At 43.9% G+C, this 25,668-nt stretch overlaps 2 protein-coding genes across 2 annotated transcripts; both read right to left on the bottom strand.

The window, feature by feature from the left end:
* Positions 1-207: 207 nt before the first annotated feature.
* Positions 208-3,003, bottom strand: MONOS_11198 (uncharacterized protein; the record flags this gene model as incomplete). The annotated part of the gene is made up of 1 exon (XM_067863706.1): positions 208-3,003. The coding sequence occupies one exon, from the start codon at positions 3,001-3,003 to the stop codon at positions 208-210; it is 2,796 nt and encodes a 931-aa protein (XP_067720700.1).
* Positions 3,004-3,816: 813 nt separating this feature from the next.
* On the bottom strand, positions 3,817-25,438 carry MONOS_11199 (dynein haevy chain, unidentified; the record flags this gene model as incomplete). The annotated part of the gene is made up of 3 exons (XM_067863707.1): positions 3,817-13,386; positions 13,477-25,148; positions 25,235-25,438. The coding sequence occupies 3 exons, from the start codon at positions 25,436-25,438 to the stop codon at positions 3,903-3,905; spliced, it is 21,360 nt and encodes a 7,119-aa protein (XP_067720699.1). The 3' UTR covers positions 3,817-3,902.
* Positions 25,439-25,668: the final 230 nt, after the last annotated feature.

Raw genomic sequence — 25,668 nt, 5'->3', positions numbered from 1 at the left:
ATGTTCTTCGTAATATCAATATTAAAACAAAAAATGAAAAAATGAAAATGAATTGCTTTAACTTTTTCAAAAACAAAAGGAAGCAATATAATCTATTAATAACCAATTTCACAAATAATTATGTACATAATATTTAAAAAATAAATATTTCAAACATAATATTGAGTAACATAACGATAATATCACATTTGCATTTGATTTTATTACTCATGTTTTGAATGTTGATTGATCAAGTGATATCGGCTGCAATTCCGTTGACAATTCCTGATCAGAAGGTTGTGAAATGTATATGTTAAAATCACTAATAGTAACAGGAGCAAATAGGTCAGAGCCAAGTGAGCTCCCTTCGGCCATTGATGGCTTTGACAGCTTTGACGAAGCAGCAGACGAGCGCCGAGAATCGAAGGAGTGGAAAGAAGTGGAAAGAGACAGCGACAGCGAGGACAGGCCAGATGCACCAGACATGCCAGAGAGCTGGTGGATGTGTGATGTGCGCGAATGGGAGGAAAGCGACGTGGCAGAGAAAGAAGAGATCGAAGGCGAATGATTCGAAAGAGAGGAAAACGAGGCAGTCGATGAAACAGACACAGAGGGAGAGGCACGCGGAGAGAGGGTGGCAGGGAGAGGAGAGGTGCATGCCAAGAGGGTGGGGGAAGTGGAGGAGTAGATGATAGCTGAGGATGAATGACCCGAAGAAGTTACAGAAAATGGAGATGACGAAGGATTGCAGTATTGGGACGACAGATTAGACAGGTTCAGTGGCGTTGGCACAGTCACAGACAAGTTGACAGGATTTCTCGTTGAGGTGACAGTTGAAGGAGCAGATTTCTGCCTCTTTGGAGCGATGAAAGTGATGCCATCAGACAAAGAAGGGAGATAATCAGCTGAAATGTTTTCGCTGGGAGGCGAGCTCAAATCAGCATCCAGTGACAACAACGACATTCGGGATGAATGCTGAAGAGAACGCAAAGATGTTGGAGTGCAGGGAGAAAGCGAAGGAGTTTGAGTTGAAGTAAATGAGTCACTTGCAATGATCGAAGAAGAAGCAGCTGAAGAAGAAGAAGATGATGATGACGACTGTTGTGGATGTGAAGATTCCGGTGCAAGTGATGGGAATACCATTGAGGAAGGAAAAAAAGGAGACGAAGGAAGAGAAGACAGCTGCGAAGGCTCGTCAGAAATCGAGTCTTCTTCGCCCAGCGGAGGATAAGGAGATGGCTTGACGATCGGATGAAAGGAGGATTGTGACTGACATGATTGTGAATGTGAAAGAAGGTGATTGTCGTTTTGGTAGTCTGGAAAACACTCTGAGCCTTTCGGCAGCAGAAGATGCGGCCCCAAATCAGATTTGCTGTTGAATAAGTTCAGCTTTTTGAGGTCTCCCTTGACGCTGTCGGGAGTTGAGGCTGCGCCGTGCTCTGATCCTGTCAGCTCAGACAGGATGGCAGAAGGCAAAGAGGAAGCACTGCCTGCGCTGCTGACTCTGTTGATTTCTTCTGCCGAAGACAAAATGCCGTTGGACTGAGAGTCGTTTGATTGGAGCGCGCTGGACGGAGGCCGAGATGTCGACGTGATGTTTGACTCGACTTCCATGTTGCATCTGTCTCCATTCACTTCTGCCGCCGGTTGCTTTGCAGAAAGTTCAATCTCAATTTTGCGGTTTGCCAAATTGACTTTCCTTCGAACAACCACAATGACAACAACAACAATAAGCAGCAAGGCAACAAAAACGATGCTGCAGGCAATCGAAATAATAACAACCATTTGATTTCTTGTTTTTGGTTCTTTGAACGGCTTCAAAACTACAGCCTTAGTTACATTTGAACTAGAAGCCGTCTGGTAAACAAGACGAACTTTTATTTCTGCTTCGTCTGGTGCAGATTTCACGGTGAAGGAAGGGATGGAGCCTCTAACCTCTGTTTCTGATACAAACTCGGTTAGTTTGAATTCTCGTGAAAGCTCTGCTTCTCCAACTTCTGTGACAATTTGGAATGACAAATTACATGGGAATAGAAGAGTCCCAATGAATGTGAGAAATGTGGTGCTGTCATCGCTCACGCTGCTAACTGACGTCAATTGCGGAACAAAAAACGGAGATGTCCGCTCCGAAGCGATGCCGAGTAGCACACAACCTTCATTCAAAATCCAAAGTGAGTCATTTTCTCCTACTCCATCTCCTTCTTCCACGCCAGATACATTCAAAGAACCAGAATCAACACAATGAACATTTCTCCGAGCCGACTGATATTTTTCAATGTTCGGATTGTTGCCTTTGAAGACGCAGCTTTCCAAGCTTATGACACTGTCGCGAGCTTCTAACCCACCAACAGGTGAATTTGTTATAGAAGTAGAATGAACAATACCTTCGCTGCTTTCAAATAGAACAAGAGATCCAGACCATTTGCACACTAAATGAACTTCATCATTTTGATAAGCATCATCCAAATGAAAAAGTTGCTGAATGCAATCTTCCATTTGAATAGGAATAAAGGAGTCTGTTAAATTGCACTCATTCATCAAAACGCCTTGACATGAACTAAATTGGATGCAGCATCCGCTATTATCAAATGAAGAGCACTGCTTCAATTCTACATGTCCCAATACAGACCCATCATGCACAGAATTCAAAGAGATTGCGCCCCCTTCTCCGCAGCATGCCTGACACGCATTAAAAACAGAAAACATTATTTGAACTTTACCAAATCCTTTAACGAAAATCGCACCACCTCTTCCTGATGCTTTGCACTGCTGGAAGCTGCAACGACTAACGAAAAGTTCTTTGGCAATGGTGAAAGGGTTCAGTGAATTGAAGCACCTGTCTAATTCTGGGCTTGTGTTTGAAAATGCAAAAATTGCACCACCATTACATTTGTGGTCTGTTAAAGAACATTTGCCATCTTCAACTTCAGTTGAGCAGTGTAAGAATAAATCAGAAACAAACGAATTTGTTTCAGTAATAACAGTTTGATCTGAATATTCAATGTTTTTAACATTCCATTTCATTCTAGATAGATTAGAATAAGTTGTGTTAAATGATTTAAAATTTGAACAGATGGACATGAATGGAGCCGGAACAGGTGGGAATGAAAGCACAATGCTGTTACCAATAAAACAGGAATGAGAATGAAAATTGTGAATTGTAGATAAGGAAATGATATCATCTTTGAACTTTTTTCTGGATGTGATTGAAAGGTTGAAAAAACGACATGAAAAACAAGAAACCAAGTCTGCGCATCCACTGGACAAAGATGTGCCGATATCCAATTGAAGTGAATTAAAGTTCATTTCATCAACATTAATAGCTACATTTTTTACTGAAAGAAGGAACAATTCACAAGGAAGAAAAGAACTCGGAAGAATGATAGATACATTTGAAAATGAAAATTTTCCAGAAATGTGAAATGGAGAATTGTTCACAATATTTTTAAAGCAGACGAAGCATGCTTTAAATGATGTTGAGCATTTTAGTGGTCAAATATGAATGATGAATTTTCTTGAAGAGAAAAAACTGAATTAACAAAATTAACCGAAGAATTTAAATGATGGAATGCATGAAGAATAAAAACAGTTGATGCGTTAACATTTTTATTGATAAATGAAGTTTTGCGAAATAATGCATGCGAAAAACACTGCTCAAAAAAATTTGAGGCAGAGGAATCGGCATTAAGAGGCACAAATAACTCTGCATGCGCAGACATCACCATCAATAAGATATATAACATATGTGCATGATTGTTTACATGCAAGAATGTTTTTTTGTTAAAAAGTTAACTTTTAGTTAATAAATAAAATTTTATGTTGGAGAATTTGATCATTAAATATCAATAAATACACTTTTACATATTCATAAATAACGAAAATGTAGTTTTAAAAAATAACTAATAACAATAAAACAATTTCTTTTAAGATGTTGAACAAAGTTTGAAGTAAGAGAATGAATGAAAAGAATCAAAATGAGGGGTAAGTGTTGCTGTAGCTTTAGAAGTTGGCATTCCTTGAAGTTGAAAAGTGGTTGATTCTTCTCGTATTGCTAAAATGCTGTTTTTAATTTTGTAGAAGAAATTTCTTGCCGATAAAGGAATTCGAAGAATATTTGAAGATTGAAGCAGTGAATCATCAACAGGATTTCCATTTAACGTACAGAAAGTGTTATTAGTCAACCTTATGCAAATAATCATTCGGAGAAATGGCAATCCCATCATCTTTTCATTTGTTGCCATCGGCGAGCTTATCCCGTTCAGCGTGTTTATTTTATCCGGCTCGCAAAGAGAAACAATAAACTTTGAAATGTTCTGCAGAGAGAAATCGAGCGTTTTCCTCGAATGATGCTGAGAACGAGGCACCAAATTTACTCTTCTGTCATTTTGAGATGGCTGTTCAGCTGCAAAAGAACGATTGTCTGTATTGATTGATGACAGAGCTGAAGAAGACGATGAAGCGGTTGCGAATGCTGATGGTACATCATCCGAACTTCGAGAATAATACATTTTCATTTCCTTGAGGCTGTATTCAGAGTTTGGAGAGCTGGCCAATCGCACTCCTCCCCAATAAAGAGACGACAAGGATCGTATTTTCATCGAGGCTGCTTGATTGAGCGGGATGCTGTCGAATGTCTGGATGTGCGTTGGAAGAAGTAACATATAAAGATCAGAAAAGCATACGAGAGGATACATAGAAAGAGAACTTGCTCCTGTTGAGAGCGTTTGGCGGGCAGAAATTTTATTTGTGCGCAGAGCTGAAACGAAGGAAGAATTAGCAGCAGCAGAGGAAGAAGAAGAGGATGAATAAGAATTGGCTTTAGGATGAACAAAGGCGAATGTGAATGGAAGAGGAAGCTGGCGAATTCTCGATGAGTGCAGAGAAGTGTTCTGTCTGTTGAATCTGTCTCTTGTGCGATGCGATTGCAGATGCATCGAATCTTCATTCATCTGCGACTTGATAGCAATGCAGAAGTTGATTGCATTTGTGGCCTCCAGCTGCATGCTCACCAGAAATGCCTCTGGCTCAACGAGAAAGTCTGGCTGAATGGCAAGCGACGATTTGAGTGCAATTTCGCCCTTTGCCAGAAGAGACGGGGTGGACAGAGGAGCGTCTGTTTCCTGTACAACGCGGTGGCTGGTAGGAATAAAGGAGAACAAGCGGTGCAGCTGCTCAATCACACCCAAAAGATAGTTTGTCCACGGAAGTAGCAGAGGCAGGTGAGGATCAGTTGATGAAGAAAACATGATGCTTTTGTTTGTGGGCGACAGAGTGAGCCACTCCAAAGGCGTTTCTCCGCGAGACAGATGGTTCCAGCTCTGAATGAAGGAGGTTGAACGAGAAGCCAAGTTGATGTTCAGCAGCTGGTTCATCGACGTTGTGATGATATACTCGCTGCCCAAAACAGCATCCTCCAAAGGCATCGAAAAGCGGTTGGATGCATACTTGCTGGCTGAGAGCTGAGACAAAGACCAGAAAGAAGGCAGATGATCCACAAAGCTGTGGATGCGAGAGATCACACAGTTCACAAGATTCATTTCTCGGAGAAGGGAAATGATGACTGGGGGAATATCCTTTTCTGACAGGCAGATTGCAGTCACCGCCTGCATAATTGCGGGGATGTTGAAGAGCTTCAAAGGAAATATCTCTTTGACTTCATCGCATAGCCTCAGAACGAAAGCAGGATGAAACAGCATCTGACTTGACGATATAAGGCACATAAAACGGGATGATGTGAGATAATACTGCTGTGGCGACAAGAAGCAGCGCACGTTCGACATCATCTGCTCTGATTTCGGCTGCATCTCCCAGCTGTTGCTGTCGATATCGAAGTTCATCCCGTTCGGCGCCAAAACAACTGAATTACTCAGCTTTTCAGTGCTTCCAATCAGATTTGCAAGACAAAGTTGTATCACAGTTTGCGCCTTGTGCAATTCAGACATCCGGACAAATGAAAACATTCCGCCACTTCCACTTTCCAACACACCATTCGATTTTATTGCGGTGGAAGGGCGGAGAATAATGGAAAGATGCTGCGAGAGATCAGAAAAGCCCATCTCATCAACAGGAGCAGGTATGTCTGAATACACTGAGAATAAATTATCTCTTCCAGAAGAAGATGAATAGGAAGAATAAGAAGTAGAAGAAGACGCAGAGGAAGATGCTGATGAAGAGGAAATGACAGATGCCGATTGCTTTGCAAACCTGTCTGGATGTATAATCACAGCCATCAGTGCTTTGATCACTGACACATCCACATGTCCCATCAGATACGGATACACTCTGGTGAGTATGCTTTCGTGCAGAGATGACCACATCCAGCTATCAAATGATGAGTCTCTACCACCATCTGCTCCGCTTCTGCTGCGCCTTCCCAGTGACTGGTCAACAATTCCTGCAACAAGATCAAGAATGGTGAATACACTTTCTGTATATACCATCACCTTAGTCTGCCCTCGATTCCGTGACTGAACGCGGATATACTCAACAAGAAGCGAGTGGAAACATACAAGCAGAAACAGAAGATGTACAATGTATCTGCTTGTCTGCCCATCTTTCACGCTGTTCGGCTCATAATGCTTCACAATGTCGTTCACCCGCTGTGGATCAAACTCCATCACAGCAGCCGTCAGCGATGCGGCAAGTGTCCCGCGAAAAGAAACCGGAATGCGGATGAACATCTTCTTGCTGTTGCAGATGATGTCTCCATGGAACGAGTTGAGTGCTGAGTTCGGATCGGAATACTCAGCCTCTGGAAACAAAAGCCAAAGAATTGCCTGCCTTTTCCTCGATGCCAACTGGAAGTAAAAAGAGGTTCGCTTTATTGTCCGGTTGCCCCATTCACACAGTTTCTGAATGAACGAGCGAGGTGCCAAATACAATCCAGAAAACACAATCCATTCTTTCGCTTTTGTCCCTTTGTCCAGCTCTTCCTCTACGTCCGTCCATGCCTCATTCCATATCTGCTCTTCCGAAATACGGACTGACTTTTTCCTTTTGATTTCTGAACGAAACTTCGCTGCTCTGAAATGCTCAGAAAGATGGATCTGTCGCAGTGCAACGCCTCGTTTGACAGCCACACGCGAAATGTCAAAAATGACACGCCGTTCTGAAAGTGCAAGTGTCACTCCGTAGCTTTGCAGCGCCAGGCTGATCACGCTCAGCTCGGCTGTTGTCTGCGGTACATAAACATGGTCTGAGCGCGGACTGGCCTCTATTTTGTCCACAAGCCACTCCAACGTGAGGGCGCCTGTGTAAAAGTACGAACTGGGCAGAAGAATCTCCGAAGAGGCAGAAAATGCCTGTGGGATGTGCGTCGATGTCGCAATTGAAGAGGAAACGATGGATGGCATTGAGCCATGGAAGAAGGCTATACCCAGACCGAGCTGAGGCTGGGAATCAATTGCCGCCAGCATCGCAGGAATAGTTCTGTCAGGGCGGAATGCAATTATCAAAAGGAGGCGCTGAAATACAGTGAGTGTCTGCAGCTGAGCATTTGGCAGTTCAACACGCTCTGGCGACTCTTCGTTGAACCACTCAGCCCATTTGCGCTGTGAGTTTGTGAAAAGCACATTTGCAGATGTTGAAGAGGAAGTTGCAGAAGAAGAAGGAGAAGATGAAGATGACAAGGAAGAGATTAACGAAGTTGCATTTGATCCAAATGCATCTCCTGTTCCATCGCGGTTGAAATTTCTATATGAATTCAGTTCATTTGGAGATGATGTATGCAGATCTGAATGAAAAGTGGGCTTCGTAACATGAGGAATGTTGGACAATACATCTCTGTCTCCTCCTCTCTCAGCAGATGATGAAATATTTCCATCACTTGACGAGAACGGAATGTTCACTGCGTAATTCTCTTTCCTGAATGGATGCTTTCTTGCAGATGAATCTGACACATCACTCACATCCAGCTCCTCCAGTGGCATTCGGCTTTTTGTGCCTAAATAGATTGAAGAGATGCTCATCCCACGGAAAGCGCTCAGCTTCATTGACAGTGGATCGTCCTTAGAACTTGCCTGGTTTGCTATCTGAAATAGCTGATTCAGCGAAGACAGCTCCTGTGAGTGCATCGAAGTGAGTAAGCGGCGCTGTGATGCTTCTAATGAAGCGTGTCTGCTCAGCTTTGACTGCCTCGACTGATTGGACACGTTTGTCTCCAGAACAATACGCAGCATAGTCTGCTTTGTGCTCTTTGTGTTGATTGGCAGGTGGTCGATGAACGAGAAGATGGCATGTGAGTGTGGATCTAGATCAGAAATGAGTGGGCGGAACACCGGGCAAATTGTTGAGAGAGTAAAGATGTTTTTCCAGATGGTTAGCGGAAGCCACGACGGAACGGGGTTTATCGGTATCAGACCAGCTGACTGCAGCGCAGCTGTCTGCACCGGAAAGTTCAGATGAGAGAACTCAAGAAAAGAGACAGCCTGCGACAGGAAGTTGAAGTCGTCGTTGCGCGCAGAATTCGACACGGCAGATGTTTCGTGGAGAAGAAGAGTGGCTGGATAGAGCAGGGCATCACGCTCGATGGGTGATGGGCTGTCTCTCGTGTTCTCAGACAGCTGCAGAGCTGCAAACAGCACAAGCGAAAAATAATCAGCCATCGAAGACGATTCTCGATGAGTCTTCGCCCAAAACGAAGATGTTATCCGCTGCATTGTTGTTATTCTAAGCTCATCAGTCAATCCGATTGGAGATGCACCGCAGTCCATCAGATGTTGCAGCTTCATCATTCTCTTTTGACATATCTCAATTTCCTGCTGTTCTGTTTCTCTGAGTGGAGGAAAGCGTGCACGGGGAGTTGTGTAGCTGGAAGAATCAGAAGATCTGTCTCTGAAAAGAGAGTGCTGAGAGGTCGGGCTGGATGAGTCGGAAAGAAGTGATGATGAACCGCTGCTTTCGATTGATGATGCTTCCAGCGAGGAATCAAATGCACTCGAAGAGTATCCCATTGAAGTGTCCAGTTGCTGCATCGACGTTGCATTTGAGTAGTTTTCCTGACTGTCATCTCCTTCGCTGATGGTATGCTTGACGATCGACATGATGTTGTCGATTATATCTGAAAACAGTCTGGTCATCCAACAGCGTGGACTCAGCTCTCCAAACGGTAAGCTGCTCATCCGAAGTGCACAGAAGCCGTAAATAGATGCGTTGTCAACAATGGCACGAGAGAAGTTTGCTTCCCACGTGAAGCAAAAGAGCAACCACCGCAGCGAGTTGATCAGGCGCGATTCTGCGTCTGTCAGCTGCGTTTCCCGCTGCTGGAACTGGACAAAGCGCTCATTCACATCCGAATATTGCTGCTGATTCCACAGCGTCAGCATCACAAAGGGAACAACAAGCGATGTGTCTGCTTTGGAAGCATTGCTTCCTTTCAATCCGATTTCATCATTCTTTTCAAGAATGATGGATGTTGTGCTAAACAATTCTGAATCAAAAGATGCCAGCTCTGTTGATGTGTCGCTGACGCTGTCAAACGACATGCTTCTGTTCAAATCGCTATATGTCGCCCTTGACTCCTTGCTCAATTTCTTTGATTCGTCATCTTTAGACTTGTTTGGATCATCATCGTCTCCAAACAGAGAGTCATTTTGGAATGTGAATGGAGAACCAGCTGGCTGTGCTACCTCATACACAAGCACCAGAAGGTTAGCCAGGAAACTCAATCGTAAATCGTCTATTTGAATTGTCTGACCAATGTTTGGAAATAGCGACAGGTTTGAGCTGCCAAACAGCTCTCGTGCAGTTGTCTGCTGCAGATGAGTGGATATCAGCTTTCCGACCGATGGAGCCAGCCACATCCGGAGCAGATGCTCAGAGGGAGTCATAATATGCGGCATGACAAGCTGCGACCATCTCCCCTGGAATGTGCTGTCTGGATCTTTGGACGCAATCAGGATGAGATCGACGTTGTTGCGCAGAGTGAATGGTGGGAGAAGCGTTGGATTGAAGCAATCATACGTTCCTGTGCTGTGCATCGTCAGTGAAAACATGTTTGTCGTAAAATCATTTTGAAGATGAGAAAGCGAAGGATCAGAAGGGAACAGATGAGAATAAGAAGAAGATGACGAAGGAGAAGCAGAGAAATCTGCTCTTGCACGACCAGGATGAATAGGCGAGTTGAGACTGTCAAACTGTGCTTGAATTGGAGAAGAAACGGTTGGCTCATGATTTCCAGAATGAAATGCAAACGATGCAAAGAAATGCTCCAACTGAGGTGTCATCGTTGTGTCATTCACATCACATAAAATTATGCAATTCCTCTTTTCGCTGTTCAACTCTTTCTCTGGCTTTTGCATGCTATACTTCAATTTTCCAGTCGAATGGTCAGAGCTTGCGAGAAGCGAGCGAGTTGAATCAGACTGAATGATAAGAGAGGGAACGTGAGATGCATCAACAGAGACAGGAGAAGTAGCCAATCCAGGAAACACACTTGTTGTGAAACCAGCTGCCGTTTTTGGATCATTTTGCTCTTCAAAAAGCTTTTGCTCTTCAGCTGGCTCTTGCTTGATGTCCTCAGAAGATGATGCATGAGAAATGCTCTGAAGGGCAGATAGATTCAGCAGTGAGACGGCCTGGACCGTTTTCAGATAGGCATCTGGCTTTTTCAGAGAGATGATAAATGGAGATGTCGTGGGGTTCTTAATGCCATACAGTGTGAATACAGAGTTGTTGGCTTCTGGGGAGTGCCCTTCCTGCTTCGAAGTGATGATTTCGTATGGATCAATGATCAGAGGGATCTTAATTGTGAGCGAAGTTCTGGGAAAGACAGGATTCTGAATGGAAGACTCAAAGCCAGCAGTCACGAAAAGTCGATCATATGACAGCATTTCGTGGAAAAAGGAGCGGGAGAACAGAATAAATGAAAGAAGATCACACATGTTCCGCTGAGCTCCGCTGTAGCTGTAAAAGGCACTTGAATTCAGAGCAGTTGACAGCACATCTGCAGCTGGAGATGTAGATGTGAGATTCGACTGTAGCAGCGTTTGGTTGTTTGCCGTAGGAATCTGTTGATTTTGTGTATTTGCCAGCGTCTGAAGCTGAAGAGTTGCTGAAGGCATCACAGACGGAGAAGGGCTGGATGAAGACGATTGATTAACAGTTTGCTGAGAAGCATTTGCACTCAGTGCATAGTACGATGAAAGAAACTGTTGTTCTGTCTGCTTCTCTTCAATTTGCGATGCGTTGAAGTTTCTGCTGTAGAGTGACCTCGTATTTTGGTATGTGTCTGAGAATCTGATGATTTTGGGGCAGGCAAACTGTGCAATCTCGTCTGAGAGCAAATAGAAGGATAGATGATGAGCTCGGAATGTCTTGACGAGAGATGGAATCTGCACTGGAACATGTTGAAGCCGAACATTATTCACACTTGATTCAGAAATGATGGAAGATATTGAATCTGAGCGCTGTCGTCTTTTTGCAACTGGACTTGTCAACACTGGAAATGAATCTGCCACAAACGAAACTTGCTTCTCAAAAGGAACAGGTTGGTGCATGTCAAATCCAACCTGTTGATTAATATCCATACGATTGATCGTTTCATTGCGTTCAAGCGAAGGTTCCGTGACATTTTCTTCGTTTGAGAAAAGAGGAATGACTTTTCGAAGCTGACTTTCATTTGAACTTTGAATAAGCTGATTAATTAGCACATTCATATCTGCTGACAGCAGCCCAGCACAATCACCTGATTCTAACTCTGTTGAAAACTGCTGCAGAGCCACAAATGCATCTGACAGAAGCTGAAAGTCCAGACGTCCAACAACCAAAAGAGGATCAATGTTGTGTGCAATAGGCACGTGCTGTTTGCTTATCTCTCCAATCACAATGTCCTTTTGGAACAGTTGCCTGATTTCGTAGTTGAAGAATTGAGTCAGACAGAAATTTGCTGCTGTAAAGATACAGTCGCCTATTGCTGTGGCGAGTGTTGCCTTGTCAATCAAAATGGCCTTTCGCAACTTCTCTGCTGTGCTGACCATTCCGCTGTACATCTCTTCGGTTCGAATCAGTATTCCCCTTCCTTTTTGAAGCAACTCCTCCGTTTGGGTGCTCCCTTGCTGAAGCAAGCTCAGTGCCTTTTCAGCAACATCTCTTTCACAATTGATGCTGTTCACTTTTTGCTTGTTTCGTTCGATCAGCACGTTCGTTCTCACCAATCTTAACATAATCGACAGCACTTTCTTTTCTGCCTCTTTCAACTTTTTCGATTTCCTTGCAATCGAACACATGCGAGTCAGCCATTTAAGAAGATGCCTAATAACACCATTCAGCGCTGGTAAGTCATTTTCTGAGACTTCGTCGCTCAGCCGCTGTGTAACATCGCGAAGAGCTGCTGAAGATATCTGTGTGGGGTCAGTTTGTAGCAGCTTGAACATAATCTGCCCCGTTGAGAGACTCTGGAGATTGCGCGCATTCGAAGGCAAAGGCTGGAAGAAGCTAAATAGCGAGTCAGATATTTTCCTTCCCGCTGGATTGAGCGAAGCAACGTTGTGGAAGTCCAAGAGCACAGATGGATGCAACCACGCAACTTCTTTCAGCGCAACCAGATACTCAGCTGCCATGTTCCCAATCTCCACAGTGATTCTCCCACGATTGCTCTCTTCCCGCAATTTCTGCTCCAACGTTTCTTTTTCCTCTCCCAACTTGTACTTCTCCTCCATTTTGTGCAATGCTGTATTTTGCAGCAACTGGATCCGCTTCTTGATTGCATTTAGATGCTCATTTCCAGACAGCATCACTTGAATCTGGGATAAGCTCTGCCGCAACTTCTCCAGATTCCTCTGAAATGCATCGATCAAAGAAATTGTTGATTCACAATACACAACGCTTCTCTGGTAAAAGCAGACAGTGAAAAACAGAAGCCGACTGAAAAACTCAGAAAAGGAGACCAAATCGCACAGAGAAACATGCCCCACGAAAAACGAGCTGCCGACATTGCCTTCGCTCACGTGATTCCAAATGGAACGCTCAGAATCGGATGCTTGAGACAAATTGACAGCACTGTTGAAAAGAGACAGAAGAACACGAATCGTAACTCCAACAACTGGAATTTTCTCGAAGTCAAAAGATGATGCTGTCGAAGGTGAAGAGGAAGAAGGAGACACACCATCAGAATTCAATGCAATTGACGTAGGAGTTGTAACTGACTGATTAGAGTTTTTTTTCTTCATTGCTGTTGGAGAAGAAGGTGGATAAGAGGAAGACGAAGATGACAACACAGCAGTGCTTCCAGACGATAACGCGATTGCAGAGGCTGTCGTTGGCGAAGCAAAAGACGGTTTCGAAAAAGCATTCAAAGAAGGCTGAACGGAGCCTGAAGGAGCTAAAGTGTTAGAAGTATTCGAAGCAGAAACAGTTGATGAGGAAGTGAGAGACAGCAGGTACGAAGTGTTACTTGTGTACAGAAAAGTCCTTAAGTTTTGCATTGCTGGGGAAATTATATTGCTGATTATTCTCCTTTTGGATGAATCCTTCAGCAGCGGGGCATGAAAATGCACAAACATCCGTTGCATCATCTGAAAGAAGGGACGCGTATAGCAGACATTATGCTCTATGGAGTACAACACAACACGCGAAGTAAGCGAGACATTTTTGATGATCGTGTCAATGTCTGTGCCAGTAACATTCGACCTGCCCAGCTGCGCCAGCCCGTCTGTCACACGTCCAATTACATACAGAAGCACGTTATCATAAGTGATAGTCTCAAGCAAGCTGTCGTCATCAGCACCAATTGGAGTGACAATTCCAGATTTCATGTAGTTTGGTATTGCTCCTTCAATAAACACGCAATTCAGCACATTCACAAGTATGTGAAATTCTGCACTTGGCTTGCCTAGATGAACAAGAAAGATGCTTTCAATATCTGATTGGTGCTTCATTCCAAAACGTCGTGAGGTGTTTTCGCTGCGACCTGTGCCCTTGTCTCTTCTCCAACCTGTTCTCAGCAAGATATCTCTGGAACTTGCATGTGAAGACGAAGACGAAGATGAAGTTGACGATGTTGGAACATTCTCTGAGGCACAAGGGGATGATGGACTGACAACTGTTGTTGCGGTGGCGCTTGTACCGGAAAGTGATTGTTCGATCGAAGCAGAATCAGAAAATCCGTATGTGGGTTGCAACGATCCAGCACCCACAATGAACTTCGCGAGAGAATCCAGAAACCGCTTGACGGTGCTGTGATTTGCAGGGAAACGTGCCTGCGAAAGATTGATTCCCAAAGCAAAGGAAAGCGCATCGAAAAGTAGGCACATCAGATGACCATCTGTGTCCGACGCAAAAATAGGGTATGATGACTCAACAAGCGACTCCATCATCATCAGAACAGCATTTGTGAAGTCGACGCTGTGGCAGAGGCAGCTTGTGATATGTAGAGAGTACGAAGTATAATCTGATGAAAGCTCTGCCAGTCGTGCATACACTTTTTGCACAGTCTGCGAAGTTGTCTTCTTTTTTGTGTCAAGAAGAAGCGGAAGCGTAAAGCGGGTTCCATCACCTCCAAACGGTGCAAAAGAGTATCGTGACGCCTCGCTTGCATTGCTTCCAAAGAACGACTCATAAACAGTTTCCAGCATTTCTCTGAGGATCAGAGTCACGCGCATTGTGGGCTGGGCAATGATGTAGATTCGCTTGCACTCCCACAGCCACAAAGCAGCAAGAAGCTCCAGATCTTGGTAAAAGGCATTGTTGGAGTTTGTGATAGAACGAAGCACGTTCACAAACATTGTGAGAGTTGGCATCTGCTGTCCTTTGTCTTTATTCAGCATAAGCAAATGAAAGTTTATTGTGGCAGGAATAACGTTGCCAAAATAGAAGTCGTACAACTCTTTCCCTCCAAAAACACGAGGCATTCCAACATTATCCGCTGGAGGGCACTGCGCAATGTACTGTCGCATATCTCCGTTGTTCCACACTTCTTTTCCGATTGCTATAAAATCATCAATTGTGGGGTGAGGAATTACAAATGTGGAGTAGTGGTTTGTGGCAACCACATTCTCAGGAAAGCTGAAATAGGATTCGTTGTTTGCTGTTAGAATAATTGGGTTTTGATGTATTGTTGTTCGTGGCTTTGTTTCAGAATCAAACACAAATCTTCGGCAGAACTGTGCGTGAAACATGTTCACTGCTGCACTGAGAAGTTCCGGTTTTCTTCGAACGTCTTGCTCCTTGTGCGGGATCCACTCTGGTTCGAGGCGCCTGTTATCTGAAATTGTGATAAGGACAGTACGAGTGGGGCACATCGGAATGGTGTATAGCGATCCAAGTGGAATAAAATGAGTGCAATAATCTTTTGCTGCTGTGTTTGTGAGATGGCCAAGCTGAACATGGTATGTTACAGGATGATGTATCTTTGCAGAACATATCTGTGTCCATGCGCAAGAAAATGGAAGGAATTCGTGTTGAATGGTTGTTAACACATCACCAACGCAAGCTGACATTCTGGTAAATTCAATAAATAAGTCATCCAGCAAAAGAACTGGGCGCCCTGCAAACGAGCACAATGCAGAAACATAAGATATTTGAAGGAAAGGAATGAAATGCTGCAGAAGCAGAGGAACATGCTGATTGAGATCAAGATAGTCTAACACATGCCTCCACTTCGTTGCATCAGAAATATGCACCATTTGGTGATGCACAGGATCCACGATATACTCAAATATTGTCCCACTCTTTCCAAATTCTGCTTCTTTCTCAAATGCACCACGAAACCAAACATCAAAGTCTTCTCTCCAAATAATATCGCTTTTCTTAGCTCTTTCATCATCAACCAACGGCGACTCCATTTTTACAACATGTGATGCTGTTGCACTTTGACTTGAAGACACACCAATTACCACATTATCAATTGACGAGAGAATTTTTTGAATAGGATGATGCTTTTTCCAATGCGAATGCCATTGCTCCAGCAAATCGAGTGCAACTGGGCGGCTTTTGAGATGTCCGCCCATCCCCCACATGACTGAATACACAATAAACAGTTTCAAGATGCCCATGTGGAGCTTCTCACTGAAATGTCTGTTGTACAAAATGGTCAAACTTGTAAAAATTGAAACAGTTGTTTGTATCAATCCAATTACCGGAATCCTCGATGTTCCAAAGTGTTCACAAGAGAATGTCACAAATCGCAGATAGTTTAAGCATTTTTGAATCGATAATCGGAGCAATAGTATAACGGACTCCAGATACTCAGAAGGTATGCAGTCTCCAGAGTTCTTTGCCCAACTCTCAAATATCCAGTTGAGCACAGTAAGCGAAGAGAATTGAACAGAGACGATTGGATGGAACTGAGCTAGAGAAGGAACTATCTCAAACTGTGAGCAGCTTACTGAATAAATCAACTTCGATTTGAGAGGCAAGACAAGTCGTTCGAAATGTGAAAAATTAAATTCGATGGCATTATTCATTTCTGAAATGCAGCACATAAACAGCTGCTGGAAGCACGAGTGAATGGATGGCATTGAAAGCGGATTGAGCGCAGGAACAACAATCCAAATTGGAGCCAGCTCAGAAGATTCTTCATCAGATGTACTTCCTCCTATGCTTGGATCTCCCGTTGAATCAATCTCGCTTCTGCGTAGCTCAGATGAAATTCGTGAGCACAAAAAGTTCATGATAGTTTCTCTTCTAATGGACACGTCAGGACTGTTTGTTGTGAATACAGAGAGGTCTAAGTATATCACACGAGGCTGCAGTTGACGAGGAGAATTTCGATGAAACAGCGAAGATAGTATTTTTATGATAGTATTTTTTCCACAGCCAGGAGGCCCATTCAGAAAAAGGACCCACGAAGAAATGCTGATGCGATAAGCCTCCCAACACTTTTGTGCTAACACATCGTCCATTGCCACTCCAATCTCACGAGCTATTTGATAGCAGAGTCCAGTAAATGATGCTGGCACATGCTGTGCATCGATACGTCGAATTATTCTATCTTCACTGCGTGCACCAGAAGATGGAATTGCGGATGAGAAATTGAGTGATGATGAGTTCATAAAAGAAGAAATATTCAAATTTGACTTTTGAGCAGTCTCAGGAAATGAGGAATCCAAAAGTTGATGAACTGTTTCCAGCAGCGGAGGCAATGCAAGCTTTGCATCATCTGCCATTGGATTTGATGTGTGTACAGGATCTATCAATGCCATTGGGATGAGCGTTGAAAAGATTGAGTCCACCCATTTCGTAAGTGTCACTCTGCATGCCAACTCCTCAAGCAATGGAACATCTTCTCTCAGAAACAAATGCACCCCGTCTGTAGTCACACTTTGCACTCCTTCCCATCTCATAAATTTTCCATCTCTTTCATTTTCTTCATTAGCATTAACCTTATGTTCCCTTTCAAAGAATAGCTGCCTCATCAAATCGCCTGCTTCTGATGCAAACCCTTCCAAAAACTGGATGCTGATTAACTTTGCCTGCGCTTGATTTTGTGTCTGACTGAATTCATAAGGCAAAAGCTTGATAAAGGCATCCAAGAAAGTGGATATTTTTTGGCTGAGACCGGTAAACTGAGTAAATCCTTGCATTGCCAACTGACACTTGATCCAGTACTCTGTTTCAACATGAGGCATCACAATTGGTGTGAAGATCATCTCCAAACTATCCGGAAGAACTCCATTGCATCCATCCTCGCTTCTAAACAGCCCTGTCACAACCCAATCACTCAGCGGGAGTTTTATCTGTGTTTTTAATCCTTCAAGATTCATTTGAACAAACCCACTTTGAGTTGATTGATGCATATTCCTCCATCTCCACAAATCTTGCAAGAAATCTGCGAGCGATCGTCGAACAAGCGGTTGCAGTAACTCCAGCCCTTCAATTAGCACGAAGCCAGCATCCACCATTGTAGTTACAAGGTATTTCTTTATATCATTTGAATCAGTCAGTGGAGTGCACTGGAAGACGTACACATTCCTGTTCAGTGAATGAACCGTGTCCAAGAAATAGCACTTCGCCAACACGTGCGTGGTGTCTTCAGTCATCAAACATGGACCACAGATCCTGGCATTGGGCTTCGTTGAGTCGCAAAACGAAGCCAAGATCGTATCACTGAGAAACATAGCACTTCTGGTGTTAGGAGCGCGGGGAAGGCACTGGTATGATGGAATCCATTCCAATCCACTTTCAAAGCGTGTTTTCTTTTCATTTTGATCCAACGATGTGTCTGAAAAGGCAACAACAAAATATGCGTTTCTTTCTTTCTCGTTAAACTCACACATAACTCTGTTGAGCATCAGCTTTTTCAACGCGTGCTGGTTTATCATCCCATGCCATTTCAAGTCTGTCATTTCGATCTGGTCAAATTTCCATTCTTCATCCGAAAACAAAGAAGAACCAGATTTTGATGGAGCTGCATTCCCAAAATTTCCTGTGTAGGATGCTTTGCTATGCTGAGCTGCAACTCCTTTTTGTGCAAAAAGTCCGTAAATGTCTGAATAAACGATATCTCTTGTTAGAATACCTCCAAGTTCTTTCAGTGTTTGCATTCTTTGCTGGTCTTCGGCAATAAACGAAATAAACAGTAGAAGCATCCCACACAACATTTTCCGATAAGTCTGCACCACCATTTGCGAATCGAGATTTGATTTAAGTCTGTTGTCAGGAAACACAGAAGCACCGTAATCTCCTTGTTGAGACGCATATTCATCACCATCATAGCGAAAATCACCAAGGCCAATCTCATCTCTGCTGTGGCTTGAATCTTCAGACGAACCTCTTGCGAATCTGCCTTCAATTTCATCATCGAAATCGTCATCATCTTCGTCGTCGAATGAATTGAACACATCAATATGCTGTTTGTCGATAACAGCAGCAGCAGCGTTGGAGGAGTTGTTTTCAATGTTGTCTTTATTCCGTTTTGCATCAGTTGAGCGACTGTCTATCATTTCCTTCATTTCCTTCTCAGATGTTTGAGGTGCTACAGCAACTGTACTTTGTTCTCCAGTTTTGTTTGGAACATTCAAAGAAATTTTTTCGTTTTGTTCCTTTTTTCTGATTATATCAACGATGTGCCTTTCTCTGCCAATTGGAAACGACAATCTTTGCAGAGTGACAAGATGCCAGAAGCAGCGAAGCAGCTCGCTTCTCGTTTCTTCCATTGTCTGGGTCATCTCTTCATAGTTCTCCTCGGCGCATAAATCAGCCGCCTTCTGCACTCTTCTCGAATACCACACTCGGATGGCAATCACAAACACCTGAACATGAATGGGGTATCGTTCAGCGATATCATATTGCGACATCAGATTTGAAAACCAATTGAAAAATGTTGGCTCTGAATCGAGCGATTGCACTGTTGTTGCAAGTTCCTTTTGCAGAATCTTTCGATTTGCATTCAAAAGAATCTCAGGTAGCGCCCAAATGTCTCTATCCAATATCACATCTTCGTCATCGTAAATTAACTTGACACCGTTTTTGTCAGCAATAAATGGTATGTGCAGAGTGTGTCCGTCTCCTGACATTTCGAAGATCACTTGATGGGCTCCTGGAATGAACTGATTAAGAATGCCTGCTGGTAAAGTGAGCTGTTTTTCTCCCTTAAGAAACGCGCTTGCATAGTCAATCAGCTCGGAAGCAGTCAAACGAAGGAAATGTGGTTTTTGCGAGGCTATCTGTATCATCTGGTGATTTGGCGCATCAATCAGCAGCAAACGACTCTCTTTCACCACTTCTTCAAATTGTGATTTGAGCGAGACGATGGCTGGATCTGAGAAATCTCTAATTTTTCGAACTTCTATTGCAAGTGACGATAAATGATTCAGAAAAGCTTCTGTCGCAGGATCTTTATGAATGATGATTCCATACACAATTCCAGCTTTGACTTTTGTTGCTGCTTTGTGGATTTCAAGAAGATTCTCAAGAAAAATCTCAATTTCGGAAACTGATTGCAGGCTATGCAGCAGCATATTCACGAAGTAATCTGAATGCCTACTCGTCATCAGATTCATCAACGACATCAAATCGTTGTTGGCCTGAAATATCATTCCGTTGCTTTGTGACACATCCACCTCTGGAAATGATACTCTTTGCTTTGTGCTCTTTTTCTCCTTTTTGTCTCGCTGCTTTGCTTTTCTTTTTTTGTCCGCTGTTTTTGAAGTGTCTAGTGCGTAATCAGCTGCTGCTTCGTCTTCAGTGCCAGCACATTCATCTGTAGACTCTGCTGTATTGCTGTCCACCACAAGCGGCAAAGCCATCAAGTTCCATCGTGCTTCAATCACTTCAATTGACTCCAATATTTCAGCCTGTTTGCGGCATTTCTCGAGCACCACTTCAATTCCAGGCTGCGCAGCTTCTGTGCAGATGGTGAAAAGAGTGCTCATTTTGAGGGTTCCGTTCTGTGCTTGATTGAGAAGACTTTCTGCATCGCTCACTTCCATCTGCTCCAACAATTCTGACCAATGCCTCTCTTCGACTGGTGCTTGCTTGATCATATTCAGAACTTTGAACGATTTTGAATATCCAATCAATTCCTTCTTGAAGTCGTTGTACAGACTGAAGTTGCTCAACTCATCTTTCGCGCTCATCAAAACCTCTTCTGGCTTCATAAAGTAATCAGCCGGAATTGGATCAGAGCAAAACTCTCTCCACGTTGCATTGAAGAGATACTCATTCATCATCTGCCGTGTGGAAAACACAAGTCCCCACAATTTTATCAGCTTGTCGATAAATCTGGTACACCACTTTAATTCATCCCACCCTCCTTCGCTTTCTCTCTGTGTGAACAATTCATGAAGTCGCTTAATATCTTCTGCTTTCACTTGAAGTGCATCAGATTCTTCATTCAGCGCAAACAGTGTAGATTCAATGTGTTCTTTGTCCAATTTGTCACTCAACGTCAATGGTGCAATGGAAGGGTCAGTCAACCTTTTCATGAAGAGCGAGATATCCTGCTTCAGTGCTTGCTCTCTTGTTGTAATCTCACTGAGCACATCGCGTTCCATCGCCTGGATGTGATCTGTGTATGATTCCAGTTGCATTCGCTTGAACGTCCGCCACATCCGTTCTGCTTCAGTCACCTGAGAAGTGAGCTGGTGAGGACAATACACCATCACCTTTTGGAGACACGTCAGCCGCATCTTCAGCTTGGCAAAGAATGCATCCACATCAACCACACCTTCTGTTGCTTTGCGCGTTGTGTGGATCACTTCAATTTTCTGCCTGATGGAAAAGTGTGTGAACGATGGGTCGAATATTTGATGAATTCGATTCTGCAGAGAAACCCAACGACGTGTCACATCTGCCACTCCGTCTGCCATGAACTTTGTGAAAGGAAGGACCCACTGCGATGCCAGCGAAAACAGCTCCTGTTTAAACGCAGATGTGTTGATCAGCACCCATCCAAGTGACACTTTCTCAGCGATGCCTTTGATTCCGTCGTTCATCCTCTGGATCGAGTTGATTTGCTCAGTCCATTCTCGCAGCGGAGGATTAACCAATTTTCCTCCATCGCCTGCTTTAAATCCGTCTATGTCGCCCTTCCCGCCGGAAGAACCATCAATCCATCTCCAATCATTTTCGACTTTTGTTCCGCTGATTGCATTTTTCATCAGCGCGCTTGCCCCGTGTCTCATTGACGGAAGATGCTGTTTGCTCCATTCGATCTTCTCCTTCTGCATTGCCTGCGCTGCCTTGAGCAAATCAATAAAGGATTGAGGAATGCGAGGAATAGTAGGTTCTTCTGAGGAATGCAGAGGCAGCGCAACAAAACGGGAAAATGCTTCATTTGACGAGTTTGTCCACATAAACGAATAGTTGCTCATCAGCTCGTTGCAGAAGTGTATGCAACGCCTCTCAAGTTCAATTAGTTCTGTTGAAAGCTGTTGAGTGAGTACCTGCGTTTCAGCCATCTCTTCATCGTCCACAATTTCCATCAGCTTTCCAATCAAGTTGTCAAACAGCTGGACAAGATTCAGATCTTCTGCAGAATCGCTTTCTGCACTGTACAACTGCTGGCGCTGTAAATGGCGATGATCCAATGTATTCTGCGAGTGAGGCGTTTGCTGTTGGGATAGAAACGATGAGGAAACAATTCTCAGAGGAGATTGCAGCGGAGAGGAAGAAGAAGCACTTTCTGCCACAGCTCCGTCAGATTGATTCGAGTCCTTGGCACAGTGGAGATTCAGAACCAGTACGTTTCCTTTGATCATCAGCGGGATTTCGATCATTGCTGTTTCTGAGCTTATGCGAGAGAGTGCATACTTCAGCGTTGTATTGACAAACGACCGCAGAACAGAACGCTTCTTTTCCTGCAGCTTCTCAAAGAACTCGTTCATTGTTGCTTCGTCGGTGGCGCCTTTGATGGATGAGATAATGTTGTACTTGATGTGTTCGAGATGCACATTGTAGATGCGCACTTCTTCCTGCTTCTTCGAAATGGCTGCGTCGATTTCGCTTTCGAACTCCTCTTCCATCAGAACTGTCTCCGGAAATTGGAACACCAACGTCTGCTTCATCAACAGCAGCTCGCTCTCAAATGCGGCTTTGCCTTCTTTCAGCAGTCTCAGCTCCTTCTGAAGCACAGCCAGCGATTCGAGGCACTCCGAAATGAAAGGTACAAGCTCCACGCTCTGCCACGTGACTGCAGTCAGCCCGCGCTCCACAAGCTGATCCACCACCTTCACCGACGTGTGCAGCCACTGCACATATAGCGGCTTGACTGTCCGGTGGAACTTCAAATACTCGCTAATAAAGTACTCCAGTCGCTGCCTCTGCACCAGTAGCTGCTCCAGCTGGCGGGCATTGGCTTGTGCCTGTATAGGCATCGAAGACACGAAACCCTGCGAAATGTGGAAGACGCGAAGAAGGGATGCATACTGCTCCATTTGGATGACTGTGCTTTCGAGAACGCCTGGACGCTGTTGGACGAAGCAGCTTTCCTGGAACTGGTCTTTTTGGTAGACTTCCAGTGTGTGCAGCCAGCTGGTCAGTCGCTTGCTGTATGAGTCCTGGATGGAGCTGCTGAGCTCGGTGACCTGCTGAAGGAGCCTCATAATGTCTTCAGTACATGCGATACTCAGCTGAGTGAAGCAGGCAAAAGAAGGATCGGACGAGTGAAGTGGAAAAGTGTACGAAGTGAGCGAAATGGGAAGTGCAGTTGAAGTGCTAGAAATGCGCGAAATGAATGATGATGATGATAATGATGCCGAAGAAGAATAAGTAGAAGTAGAAGAAGAAGGAAGAATAGAAGAATGACTTTCGAGACCTGATGCTGCATTTTTATTGGCAGCCAGCTGCTCGCGCTGTCTGAGCAGTCTGCGGATGGAGCTTCCGTTTGGAGTGAGTTTCAGCAGCACTTCGCAGAACACGTTGACAATATCAGTCTGCCTCTTCAGCATGTGCAGTGCCATCAGCTGAGTGAAGTTCTGCGGGATGCTCGGCACAATCGAGAGCGGAGACAGAGTGCGTTTGTATGCCTCCACGATGGCAGCAAGGCAGCTCTCGCCAATTGAGAGGATGCCTTCGCGCTTGTTCAGCACTGTCTCCGAGATGAGCGGATGGTCGACGACAAACAGCATCTCCATGATGATGACTACTGCCTGGCTGATGTTGCTTGTTCCTGTCAGCAGCTCCACAACAGCCGAGCCAATGTACCGAGAGATGTCATCGGCAAACAGCTGAACCACACGCCGCTTCCGCTTCGTAGCGATTTTGTGGAAGAAAAGGAACGGATTGTGCAGCAGAACGTGCGAATAGCGCAAAAACTCCTTCCGAATCTGCACAAGAATACCAACCCCAGTGGCTGACGAAGGGCCTGTTAGTGAAAGATTGCTGATTGGATGGATGCAGCTGAACAGCTGAGTGAAGCTTGAGATCAGAGAACATTGCTCGCACAGATTGTCGAGCAGCTGGAAAGTCTCCAGAAGATCTGCATCATGTTCTATTCCAGACGGATGGTCAAATTCAGGAGCATGAATTTGTCTATCTGATTCATTTGAAGACGCTGTGGGTGACGAAGTTAAAGTTGTTAAAGTTGTTGTAGTTGTTGTTTTTGCAGCAGATTTCCTTTGTGAGATGTCTGATGTGCGCTGATGGCATCGCAGCACTGTTTCCTTCAGTTGTGCAGCAGCAACACTCACAGCTTGCGCCCGGAAGGCCAGTTCCCGTTCTCCGAAGATTGTTCTGCTCAGCCAGCTGACAGCTTCTGAATATGCTTCGAGCTGCTCGCGTTTCAGCTCCTTTTCGACTTCCTCGGCACTCACATTGTCGATGGAGTCGAGGCATTCTGCCCATCTTCTTTCGAACTCTTCCTGAGTCGAGTCATTTGCAGAAGGAACAAGTCCTCCTTCTCCTATGAAATCCTCTTCAAGCTCATTCTCCGCAGTTTCTTCTCTATCATCACTTCTGCTTTCTTCTTCGTTGCGAAAATAATTTTTGCTGTCGAAATTAAAAATGCTCAATCCTTTGGATTTGGTTTTACTTCTGGCTCCTCTTTCATTATTAGCACCAGAGTCTGCGAGTCGCATTGAAGCGTCTTCATGTAATTTTTCTATTGCTTTTGCAGGATCCAGCAGCTGTTCATCTGAAGCATCCTCGAATTCCTGCCCCAACCTTCTTTTGCTGAATCCCAATCCTCCTTCTGCCTGAACCATCCTTTCTTCATCGTCAATCAAGTTCTTTCGGAAGGTTATCACTTCTTCAACACAGGAGCGAATCTCTTCATCGGTTGTGCCAAACAAAATGTGCTGCCGCGCTTTCCGAACAAAGTCTCTTGCGCACAGATCCAAAAAAGGCCTGTACGAAACTGCCCAGTGGGTCGATTCTGCAACAGAAAAAAGAAGTCGAATGAAAACATGGAGCGTTTTCAGAGAGTCAGCAAACTTCTGCGGGGAGGCAGTTAAAAAAGGAGTCAAAAATCCAGAAATAGATTGAAGGCATCTCTTGTTTGCACGAGCAATCATCAACTGATGCCTTGCTCGCTTTTTCAGTGTTGCTAATTCTTTTCGTCTGGCAATGTCAAGTTGTTTCAGCCAAAAGTTGTCCAGATTATTCTTCGTTTCTTCAAGCACATCCACCCGTTTGCACCAGAATTCAACCAAATCTGAGGCCTTTTTCATTTTCCTTTGCTTTTCATTAGTTGGAGTCGCAACCAAACTCTCAAGAAAAAGAAATTGATCCTCTACCCGATACAATATGTGAGTTCCATTGATGATTTGAGGTCGAAAGAGTACAACTTCCTGACCCTAAATCACAAAACATTATAAAAAATAATCAAATGTAACAAAATGAAAGAATATTTTTCTTGCTTTGTTGAATAAATTAAGCATACACTACTTGCTGTCAACTGATCTCTAGCATCAACCAAAAGTTGCTGAGCCATCGCTTCAGTGCGTGCCTGAAGATCTTTGAAGCATTTTTTCCTAACATTTGTAAAATCTGAAGTGTTATTTAATTCTTCGGATTCGAAAGTGGCTCCGAATTCTTGAAGAGAAGGAATTACTCCACATTCAAGAAATGTTTCAAAAAAAGACATTGAATCTCCAGAAGAAAACACAATTTTAACTTTTTCATGAAAATTTTCTTTTGTTAAAGCGCACTCTTCCGATTTGATAAAGCACAAAACCAGCTTGTGCTTTTTCAAAGTTTTCTCGTTATCATACGGATATGACTGCAAAAAATCATTAGAAATGATGACTCTTTTTGAATCACATATCATTGATGCAATCAGTAAATTACAGTTTTGGCCAACAATAAAATACTCTA

This window comes from Monocercomonoides exilis, assembly GCF_001643675.1.
Source record: "Monocercomonoides exilis strain PA203 chromosome Unknown scaffold52-633478, whole genome shotgun sequence".
Classification (NCBI taxonomy): Eukaryota; Preaxostyla; order Oxymonadida; family Polymastigidae; genus Monocercomonoides; species Monocercomonoides exilis.
This window is presented reverse-complemented; position numbering and strand designations above follow the sequence as displayed.